At 40.9% G+C, this 11,278-nt stretch overlaps 1 protein-coding gene across 1 annotated transcript; it reads right to left on the bottom strand.

Moving 5' to 3' along the window:
• Nucleotides 1-5,409: 5,409 nt before the first annotated feature.
• Nucleotides 5,410-9,860, bottom strand: LOC116902683 (C-type lectin domain family 4 member A-like). Its single transcript, XM_032905042.1, has 3 exons — nt 9,713-9,860; nt 7,807-7,919; nt 5,410-5,612 (listed from the first exon to the last, which is right to left on the bottom strand). Exons 1-3 carry the CDS (start codon nt 9,752-9,754, stop codon nt 5,468-5,470), a joined length of 300 nt encoding a protein of 99 aa, XP_032760933.1. The 5' UTR covers nt 9,755-9,860; the 3' UTR covers nt 5,410-5,467.
• Nucleotides 9,861-11,278: the final 1,418 nt, after the last annotated feature.

Below are 11,278 nucleotides of genomic sequence, written 5' to 3'. Positions count from 1 at the left end.
ATTTAGCTCATGACTTTTAGTCTGTTCATGTCTCTGTTTAATTTCTGTTTCATGATCTGTCCATTGATGAGACTGGGGTGTTGAAATCTCCTACTATTATTGTGTGAGGTGCAATGTGTATTTTGAGCTTTAGTAAGGTTTCTTTTACGTATGTAGGTGCCCTTGTATTTGGGGCATAGATATTTAGGATTGAGAGTTCATCTTGGTGGATTTTTCCTTTGATGAATATGAAGTGTCCTTCCTTATCTTTTTTTGATGACTTTTTGTTGAAAATTGATTTTATTTGATATTAGAATGGCTACTCCAGCTTGCTTCTTCCGACCATTTGTTTGGAAAGTTGTTTTCCAGCCTTTCACTCTGAGGTAGTGTCTGTCTTTGTCTCTGAGGTGTGTTTCCTGTAGGCAGCAGAGTGCAGGGTCCTCATTGTGTATCCAGTTTGTAAATCTATGTCTTTTTATTGGGGAGTTGAGACCATTGATGTTGAGAGATATTAAGGAATTGTGATTATTGCTTCCTGTTATATTCATATTTTTGATGTGAGGTTATATTTGTGTGCTTTTCTTCTCTTTGTTTTGTTGCCAAGATGATTAGTTTCTTGCTTCTTCTAGGGTGTAGCTTGCCTCCTTACGTTTGGCTTTACCATTTATTATCATTTGTAGCGCTGGATTGGTAGAAAGATATTGTGTAAATTTGGTTTTGTCATGGAATATCTTGGTTTCTCCATCTATGTTAACTGAGAGTTTTGCAGGATACAGTAACCTGGGCTGGCATTTGTGTTCTCTTAGGGTCTCTATGACATCTGTCCAGGATCTTCTGGCTTTTCTAATCTCTGGTGAAAAGTCTGGTGTGATTCTGATAGGTCTGCCTTTATATGTTACTTGACCTTTTTCCCTTACTGCTTTTAATATTCTTTCTTTATTTTGTGCATTTGGTGTTTTGACTATTATGTGATGGAAGGAATTTCTTTTCTGGTCCAATCTATTTGGAGTTCTGTATGCTTCTTGTATGCTTATGGGTATCTCTTTCTCTAGGTTAGGGAAGTTTTCTTCTATGATTTTGTTGAAGATATTTACTGGTCCTTTGAGCTGGGAGTCTTCACTCTCTTCTATACCTATTATCCTTAGGTTTGATCTTCTCATTGAGTTCTGGATTTCCTGTATGTTTTGGATCAGTAGCTTTTTCCGCTTTACATTATCTTTGACAGTTGAGTCAATGATTTCTATGGAATCTTCTGCTCCTGAGATTCTCTCTTCCATCTCTTGTATTCTGTTGGTGATGCTTGTATCTACAGCTCCTTGTCTCTTCTTTTGGTTTTCTATATCCAGGGTTGTTTCCATGTGTTCTTTCTTGATTGCTTCTATTTCCATTTTTAATTCCTTCAACTGTTTGATTGTGTTTTCTTGGAATTCTTTCAGGGATTTTTGTGATTCCTCTCTGTAGGCTTCTACTTGTTTATTTATGTTTTCCTTTGTTTCTCTAAGGGAGTTCTTCATGTCTTTCTTGAAGTCCTCCAGCATCATGATCAAATATGATTTTGAAACTAGATCTTGCTTTTCTGGTGTGTTTGGATATTCCGTGTTTGCTTTGGTGGGAGAATTGGGCTCCGATGATGCCATGTAGTCTTGGTTTCTGTTGCTTTGGTTCCTGTGCTTGCCTCTCGCCATCAGATTATCTCTAGTGTTACTTTGTTCTGCTTTTTCTGACAGTGGCTAGACTGTCCTATAAGCCTGTGTGTCATGAGTGCTGTAGACCTGTTTTCCTGTTTTCTTTCAGCCAGTTATGGGAACAGAGTGTTCTGCTTTTGGGCGTGTAGTTTTTCCTATCTACAGGTCTTCAGCTGTTCCTGTGGGCCTGTGTGTTGAGTTCACCAGGCAGGTTGCTTGGAGCAGGAAGGTTTGTCTTACCTGTGGTCCCGAGGCTCAAGTTTGCTCGTGGGGTGTTGCTTATGAGCTCTCCTTGGGGGCAGCAACCAGGAAGATCTGCGCCACCTTTTCCGGGAGCTTCCGTGCACCAGGGTTCTAGATGGCGTTTGGTGTTTTCTTCTGGAGTCAGAGATGTGGGCAGAGTGTAGTCTCTTCTGGTTTCCCAGGCGTGTCTGCCTTTCTGAAGGTTTAGCTCTCCCTCCCATGGGATTTGGGTGCAGAGAACTGTTTATCTGGTCTGGTCCCTTCAGGTTTCAGTGGTGTCTCAGATGCAGGGGACCTGCTGCTCCTGTGCCCTTATCTCCAGGAACCCAGAGGCCGTATACAGTTTCCTCTTGGGCCAGGGATGGGGCAGGGGTGGGCAGTGTTGGTGGTCTCTTCACTCTGCATTCTCAGGAGTGCCCACCTGTCCGGGCGGTGAGCTCTCTCTCCCACGGGGTTTGGGAGCAGTGAGCTTCTGCGGGCAGGGATCTGCGGGTTTGCCTGTGTCCTGAGTCTACCAGGCATGTCACATGGATCAGAAAAGTTGGTCTTACCTGTGGTCCCAGGGCTGAAGTTGCTCCTAAGGGGGCTGCTCTTGAGCTCTCCATGAGGGCGGCAACCAGTAGGGCCTGTGCCGCCTTTTCCTGGTGCCCCCGTCCACCGGGGTCCCAAATGGCATTAGGTGTTTTCCTCTGGAGTCATAAATGTGGTCAGAGTGTAGTCTCTTCTTGCCTCCCAGGCATGTCTTCCCCTCTGAAGATTTAGCTCTCTCTCTCATTGGACTTGGGTGCAGGGAGCTGTTTGACTGGGTCCCTTCAGATCTGGGCAGTGTCTGGACCTCAGGGTACGTGCCTCTTGAGTGCCCCTGTCTTCCTGTTCCTGGAGGCCCTAGACAGTTTCCTCTTGGGCCAGGGCTGTGGGCAGGGGTGGGCAGTATTGGTGGTCTCTCCTGCTCTGCAGTCTTGGGAGTGCCAACCTGTTCATGCAGTGAGCTCTTTCTCCCAAGGGCTTTGTGAGTAGGGAGCTGTGGACCGGAATCAGCGAGTCTTCTATACCTATTATCCTTAGGTTTGATCTTCTCATTGATTCCCTAGATGTTTTGGACTAGAAGCTTTTTGCGTTTTACATTATCTTTGACAGTTGTGTAGATGTTTTCTCTGGTATCTTCTCCCCCTAAAATTCTCTCATCTATCTCTTGTATTATGTTGTTGATGCTTGCATCTATGACTCCTGATCTCTTTCCTAGGTTTTCTATCTCAGTGGTTGTCTCTCTTTGTGATTTGGTTATTGTTTCTATTTTCATTTTTAGATGCTGGATGGTTTTGCTCAATTCCTTCACCTATTTGACTGTGTTTTCCTGTAATTCTTTAAGGGATTTTTGTGTTTTCTCTTTAACACCTTCTACTTGCTTACCTGAGTTATCCTGTATTTCTTTAAGGAAGTTACTTATGTTCTTTTAAAAGTCCTCTATCATCATCATAATATGTGATTTTATTTTTTTTTAAAAAAATTTGTTTATTTATAGAGTACACTGTCGCTGTCCTCAGACACACCAGAAGAGAGCATCGGATCCCATTACAGATGGTTGTGAGCCACCATGTAGTTGCTGGGGATTGAACTCGGGACCTCTGGAAGAGCAGTCAGTGCTCTTAACCTCTGAGCCATCTCTCCAAACCCCATAAGATGTGATTTTAAATCCACATCTTTCTTTTCCAGTGTGTTTAGATATCCAGTATTGGCTTTGGTGGGAAAACTGGGCTCTGATGATGCCAAGTAGACTTGGTTTCTGTTGCTTAGGTTCCTATGCTTGCCTCTAGCCATCAGGTTGTCTCTGGTGTTAACTGGTCTTGCTGTCTCTGACAGTGGTTTGACCCTCCTGTAGGTCTGTGTGTTAGCACTCCTCCAGACCTATTTTCTTTCAGCCAGATCTGGGAGCAGAGAATCATTCCTGGGTTTGTGTGACCTGAAGCCACCATGTGGGCTGCTTGGAGCAGATAAGTTGGTCTTACTTCTGCTCTCAGGTGTTTAGATGCTCCTGGTGACTGGCTTTCAATTCTAGAGGAAGGCAGAAACCTGAAGGGTTCTGACCCTGACTGCTTCTAAGTCCCTGTGCCCAGAGATGGCACTAGATGGTTTTCTCTTGGGTCAGGAATGTGAACAGAAAGTAGTTGTCTCCTTTGAGTTCTTAGGATTGTTTGCACTTCTGAGGGTCCTGTTCTCTCCCCCACAAGAATTTGGGTGCAAGGAGCTGTAAGACCAGTTCAGTTCAGTTCCGTGAGCAGGCAGAAACCAGTAGGTTCCTGCCACTAACTGCTCCTATATTCCTGTATCCAGAGGCCACTAGGCAGGTTCGTCTTGGGCCAGGAATGTGAGCAGAAGTGGGCAGAAGTGGTGGTCTCCCCTGAGCTCTCAGGATTGTCTGCATTTCTGAGAGTTCAACTCTCTCCCCCCTCTTCTGTATTTCTTTAAGGGGGTTATATATAATCTTTTTAATGTCCTTTATCATCATCATGACATGTGATTTTAATTTAGAATATTGCTTTTCAGGTGTGTTTGAGTATCTAGGGCTTGCTATGGTGGGAGAACTGGGTTCTGATGATGCCAAGTGGCGTTGGTTTCTGTTGCTTATGTTCTTATGCTTGTGTCTCACCATCTTGTTATCTCTAATGTTAGCTGGTCTTGCTTTCCATGACAGGATTTTGTTCCTCCTGTGAACTTATAAGCCTATAGTTATGTGTGTCAGGACACCTAAGATAAAAACTCTCAATGAATCGAATTGTAGTGTAGAAGTTTGTGGCACAGGGTCAGCTCCAGGTGGTTGGGAGGGCAGATTTAAACCTGAAGGATCATGTCTCTGCTCACGTCCCTGACTACCCTGTGGTTCATGGTTCCTCTGGGATCCAGGCAAGTCCTACTTTGGCCTGGTATTGGGGCAGTAGTGATGGTCTCAACTGTGATCATGAGTGTGTCAGTACTCTTGGAAGACACACTCTTTCCAGGAGTAATTGGGCTATGGATAGCTGTCCTCATAAGTATTCTTATCACACACACACACACACACACACACACACACACACACACACACACACACACACACTGGCAATCATGTTAAGTAATGGAAGGTGCTGTTAATCTGCTTTAGAAAATTATTTCACAGTAAATATTTATCAATGAAGACACTACAAATTAAATATATGTAGTTTTACTTCTCAATTTCATGGCAAGAATGCCAAAGGTGGATTAATACAGAAAAAAAATAAATGAGAAAATGTATCATACAATGGCATGAGTAAATGAAATCTTGGAAAGTTGGCAGATAAACTACATATGTGTCCAAATGGGTATCAGGATAGTCTCTGAGAAATAGAAAATTCTCAATACAAACTGATTTTATTAAAAAGTAAATGAATATGCAAGTATATATGTGAGCCAGAGTTTTCATATATGTAACTATTTCCTGCCTATTTATATTCTCCAGACATCTCTTCTACATTTACAACTTCCCAGATATCTGTGTACTGGTAGATCACAATGCAATCCCACAGCCATGGAGGACATGTAAGTCATAAGTATATTTTCTTTACCTGACAAATTGACTTATGTTTACTAGTGCAAACGATATCATTCCAGCCCCATCCAATATCCTTATGATGGTTTATTTCAACGCATTTTTCATAGTCATTGTTGGGCTCATCTTCATGCCAGAATCTGAAAGGGAGGGAAGAGCTTCAGGGTGTTTCCTACAATAATGCTTAAAAGGAGGAAGCAAGCTTGAGGATAAGGTTGAAATTTATGGAAATCATATTCAAGAATGTACAAATCAGGTGTTCTCCATCACCCATATCTCATATTTTCCTGGTTAACAGGCTCACAGCACTCAGAGTTCTCTTAGCTTGTTACTTAACTGTTCTTCCAGCACACATCCCAGAGGATACAATTTCTTTATCCCTAGATCTTGGTAGTAGAGGACAATCAACACATGGTGATTACTCATGTGGTAAAAAGGTCTCCTCTTATTTTCATATTTCAATAAACTTTCTTTTCATTTTATGGTGGAATTATTTTAGAGACTGCAGAACTAGTTCAAATCTTAGTACAAGGGGAGAGTCAACCCACTATACTTATTTAGATGTTGAAAAGGACTCTCCTTACTCTCATGTTTTAATGGAGTTTTCCCATTATACAATGGAACTACTTTAAAGACTAAAGAAGTACTTCAAATCTTTAGATAATCTACATATTTCTGTCATCAAGAACAAATAATTTAAAACTCTGGAGTCCTAGTTTTCTTCTCTGAGAATTGAAAACAAAAGCCTCACTATTGTTGCAGGTAATTTGATCACATTGTGAACCCCAGATTTATAAACTGGAAAAACCTGTTTCTATCTGTGGTATGGCTCAGCCTTTAATCCAGAGCTTTCAGTTTATATAAACAGGTTGTTTCAGTGTGGCTCAGTGCTAGCACACATCTTTAATCCAAGATCTTTCTGTTACCAATATTAAATAAGGTCAACCATAGGTCAAGAGGCAAAGGAAGCAACCAGTGACAGGAAGTGAACATAAGAAAGTACCATAGTGAGAGGAAGTCTGGAGGGTGGGTTGACAGATGTCCAGAAAATAGAAAGGAGGGATGTTAAGTTTGTAGGGTATTTAAGACAGGGTGGAGAAGAAAAGACATTTTCCTTCTGTGGCATCAGCCGAGCAGTAAGGTAATTGCCTCCTCTACCTCTGTGAGCTAGCAGGCTTTAATCCCAGCATCTGGCTCCTGAATCTTCATTGGTAAAAGCAAACATTTGGGATTTTGTTTTAAAACACAACACATTACATATTTCTCACATGAGATTTCATAACAGAATGTAGCAACATACTAAGATATTAAGGATATTTAAATCATTACATAAATATGAAACACTATATCAGATTGAGGAGCTTTGATTTATAAGAAATAATCAGTTATGAACTTGGCATCAATTTGTCTTATAAAATGTAAGTGACAGCTGGAGATGTAGCTCAGATATTAATTATGTTTGCTGGTTTTTTTTTTTTTTGAAAATCTGAGAGTTCTCTTCCCAGCACCCACCTGTAAACTTTTTTTTACAAGTTTTACAACCTGTAATCTCACCTCTAGAGGACCCAATACCTTATTATGGCCTCAAACAATACCCAAAATACAAACAGAGCAGACACTCAAAAAATATGTGTATATACATATGAATAAGAATAAATTTAATCCTAATTTTAAAGGTGTAGATGAGAGACGGAATGCAAAATAAAATGAATCTAGAGACTTTGTTGGATACTTATCATCTACAACCTTCAAACTCAATTCCCTCATCTCTACCTGTACTATCTCAAAGGACTACTGTTATGAGTGCATGGGAGAGTAAAAGTTACTCCATCCCAATCAGAGAAAGAACTGGAAAAGCTTGAAGGGGCTCGAGACCCCATATGTACAACAATGCCAAGCAACCAGAGCTTCCAGGGACTAAGCCACTACCTAAAGACTATACATGGACTGACCCTGGACTCTGACCTCATAGGTAGCAATGAATATCCTAGTAAGAGCACCAGTGGAAGGGGAAGCCCTGGGTCCTGCTAAGACTGAACCCCCAGTGAACTAGATTGTTGGGGGGAGGGCGGCAAGGGGGGGAGGATGGGGAGGGGAACACCCATAAAGAAGGGAGGGGGAGGGATGTTTGCCTGAAACCGGGAAAGGAATAACACTTAAATGTATATAAGAAATACTCAAGTTATTAAAAAAAAAATCAAAAAAAAAAGTTACTCCATCCCAGCAGTTACAACAGGAGGGGAATATTTTTGCTTCATAACTGACAGCTGGAACACCTAAAGGTTTCCTCATGCATACAGGACCCAAGATTCCCCTATGTAAGTCTAGACTCACGTGACACTCTCATTGTATGGTGTCTGATCAATCCATTGCCATTGATTCTGGCCTTGATCTGAAAGTCCTGTAAAATAACCCCAACGAGTGTCCAGGATCCCGTTGATGAAATCCTAAGAGGAAAGAAAGATATAGCTTTCAGAATAGACTAAGCACTACTTTTTTTGTCATAGAATTTTTTCTAAGATCTTTTAAAAGTATTTTAATGATACAAAACTATAGGGTTCAGCATGATACACATATGGAAATCCACAGTAATCAAATTCTACTTCAACTCTATCTAGGCCCTTAAATATTTTTTTAATTTTAGATTAATATATAAAAATTTTACATTTTAGAGGTATACTGTGGTATTTTGACTAATTATTTCTGGTTAGACAGAGATGGGAAACAAAGGATCAAGGAATAGGAGATACCACCCCCCCAGGAGTACATATCTCCCTCACATCTCACCAGTAAATGTCTTCTCTGAATGATCAGGACACAGTTGAAGTCATCATTAATGTTTAACAACACTGGAAACAATCTCTGTTTATGATCACCCTGATTACTCATCTGAGACTCACTCCCCTCCTTTTTTCACCAACACCATTTTTTTTCATTGTTTTTCTTTTATTGGACATTTTTATTTACATTATAAATAATCTCCCCTTTCCAGTTTTCACCTCCAGAAATTCAATGTCCCATACCGCCTTCCCCCTGCTTCAGTGATGGTGTTCCCTCACCCACTTACCCACTCCCTCCACCTCCTGGCCCGATATTCCCCTATACTGGGGCATCAAGCCTTCACAGTACCAAGGGCCTCTATTCCCATTGATGCCCAACAAGGTATATTCTCTGCTATATATGTGGCTGAAGCCATAGGTCCATCCCTGTGTACTCTTGGGATGCTGGTTTAGTCCCTGAGAGTCCAAGAGGGTCTGGTTGGTTGATATCGTTGTTTTTTTTTATGAGGTTGCAAACCCCTTTATCTCCTTCAGTCCTTTCTCTAACTCCTCCATTAGGGACCCTGTTCTAAGTTCAATAGTTGGTTTTGAGCATCCATGTTTGTATTTGCTATCAGACCTTGTCAGAAGACAGGTATATCAGGCTCCTGTCAGTATGCACTTCTTAGCATCCGCAATATTGTCTGGATTTGGTGTCTGTATTTGAGATGACTCTCAAGGTTGGGCAGTTTCTGGATGGCCTTTACGTCAGGCTCTACTCCATACTTTGTCTCTATAATTCCTCCTTTGAGTATTTTTCTTCTCCCTTCTAAGAAGGTCTGGAGCATCCATACTTTGGTCTTCCTCCTTCTTGAGCTCTATGTGGTCTGTGAATAGTACCTTGGGTATTCCAAGCTTTAGGGCTAATATCCACTTATCAGTGAGTGCATACCATGTGTATCCTTTTGTGATTGGGTTACCTCACTCCGGATGATATTTTCTAGTTCCATCCATTTAGCTAAGAATTTCATGAAGCAACCAGCACCACTTTTGACAGTTGTGCGAGAGAGAATTCTGCATATCTAAACATTCTTCATTCAAACCTCAGCTATTTTGTTTCTCATGGCTAATTGTGACCCTCAAGGTGTGATCCTGCTTCCCTGTTCCCTTCTCTGTTAGGCAGTTAATTCTACAGGAAGAATTAAAATGCAGAAACCACAAAATGGTCTTTCAAGCAGAAGCATTTTGCCCTTACCTCCAGCCTTGGGTATTGCATTTTGGATTCCATGGATTTTTGGAAGTGGTTTAGTTCCACTTAAGAGAGACAAAGGTGTAGAAGGCAAAGGTTGAAGCAATCATTCCTGCCTATCTGCTGTAAAGCCTTCTGTCACAGCACCAACATGGCATCAACAAAACCCTATCTTAGTAGAAACAGGCAGACAACATGCCAAGCCCAGGTCCCAGACTCTTCCAGAGTGTACCTGCTCTTCCTGGCTGTGGATCACCAACAGATGAGCACCCATGTGGGAGCATTTCTCCTTACTCTCATTCCAAGTTGCCAGGAAGTCAGTTGTAAAGTAGCAGTGGGAGCCAAATGGCTTCCAATCCTTTGGACAACAGCTCCAGACTTTACCTTTATAGGAAGAAGGAAATGTATGTGCAATGTAATAAAGTCATTTAAAAGCTGTTTGTGTGCAGAAACCACATGGAAGCTGGGACTTCAAGGTTCTCCCAGATAGAGCAGGAGCACATTACCCTTAAGGTACCAAGAAACCCAAGTCCTGTGTCATTAATGTCAAGGCACATTTGTACTTCTGGAGTACTATCAGGAAAACCAGAGAACAGTATATAAAAGACATCCAAACTCTCAGGACATAACACACAATAATTGGGGTCTCCAATGAATAAAAATAAAAATAAAAGATATATATATATATATATACCAAAAGAAGAGACAAGGAGCCATAGATACAAGCATCACCAACAGAATACAAGAGATAGAAGAGAGAATCTCAAGAGCAGAAGATTCCATAGAAGTCATCGACTCAACTGTCAAAGATAATGTAAAACGGAAAAAGCTACTGATCCAAAACATACAGGAAATCCAGGACTCAATGAGAAGATCAAACCTAAGGATAATAGGTACAGAAGAGAGTGAAGACTCCCAGCTCAAAGGACCAGTAAATATCGTCAACAAAATCATAGAAGAAAACTTCCCTAACCTAAAGAAAGGGATGCCCATAAACATAAAAGAAGCCTACAGACCTCCAAATAGATTGGACCAGAAAAGAAAATCCTCCTGTCACATAATAGTCAAAACACCAAAGGCACAAAACAAAAAAAGAATATTAAAAGCAGTAAAGGAAAAAGGTCAAGTAACATATAAAGGCAGACCTATCAGAATCACACCAGACTTCTTACCATGGACAATGAAAGTGAGAAGATCCTGGACAGATATCATACAGACCCTAAGAGAACACAAATGCCAGGCAAGGCTACTGTATCCTGCAAAACTCTCAATTAACATAGATGGAGAAACCAAGATGTTCCATGACAAAACCAAATTTACACAATATCTTTCTACAAATCCAGTGTGACAAAGGATAATAAATGGTAAAGCCCAACATAAGGAGGCAAGCTACACCGTCGAAAAAGCAACAAACTAATCATCTTGACAACAAAACAAAGAGAAGAAAAGCACACAAACATAACCTCACATCCAAATATGAATATAACAGGAAGCAACAATCAGTATTCCTTAATATCTCTCAATATCAATGGTCTCAACGCCCCAGTTAAACAAAAATAGATGAACAAACTGGATACACAATGAGGACCCAACATTTTGCTGCCTACAGGAAACATACCTCAGAGACAAAGACAGACACTACCTCAGAGTGAAAGGCTGGAAAACAACTTTCCAAGCAAACGGTCTAAAGAAGCAAGCTGGAGTAGCCATTCTAATATTGAATAAAATCGATTTTCAAACAAAAGTAACCAAAAAAGATAAGGAAGGACACTTCATATTCAATCACTAAGATGAACTC

This window comes from Rattus rattus, chromosome 6, assembly GCF_011064425.1.
Source record: "Rattus rattus isolate New Zealand chromosome 6, Rrattus_CSIRO_v1, whole genome shotgun sequence".
In the NCBI taxonomy this organism is placed as follows: Eukaryota; Metazoa; Chordata; class Mammalia; order Rodentia; family Muridae; genus Rattus; species Rattus rattus.
The sequence above is the reverse complement of the archived record's forward strand: the minus strand, read 5'-3'. Positions and strand labels throughout refer to the sequence as shown.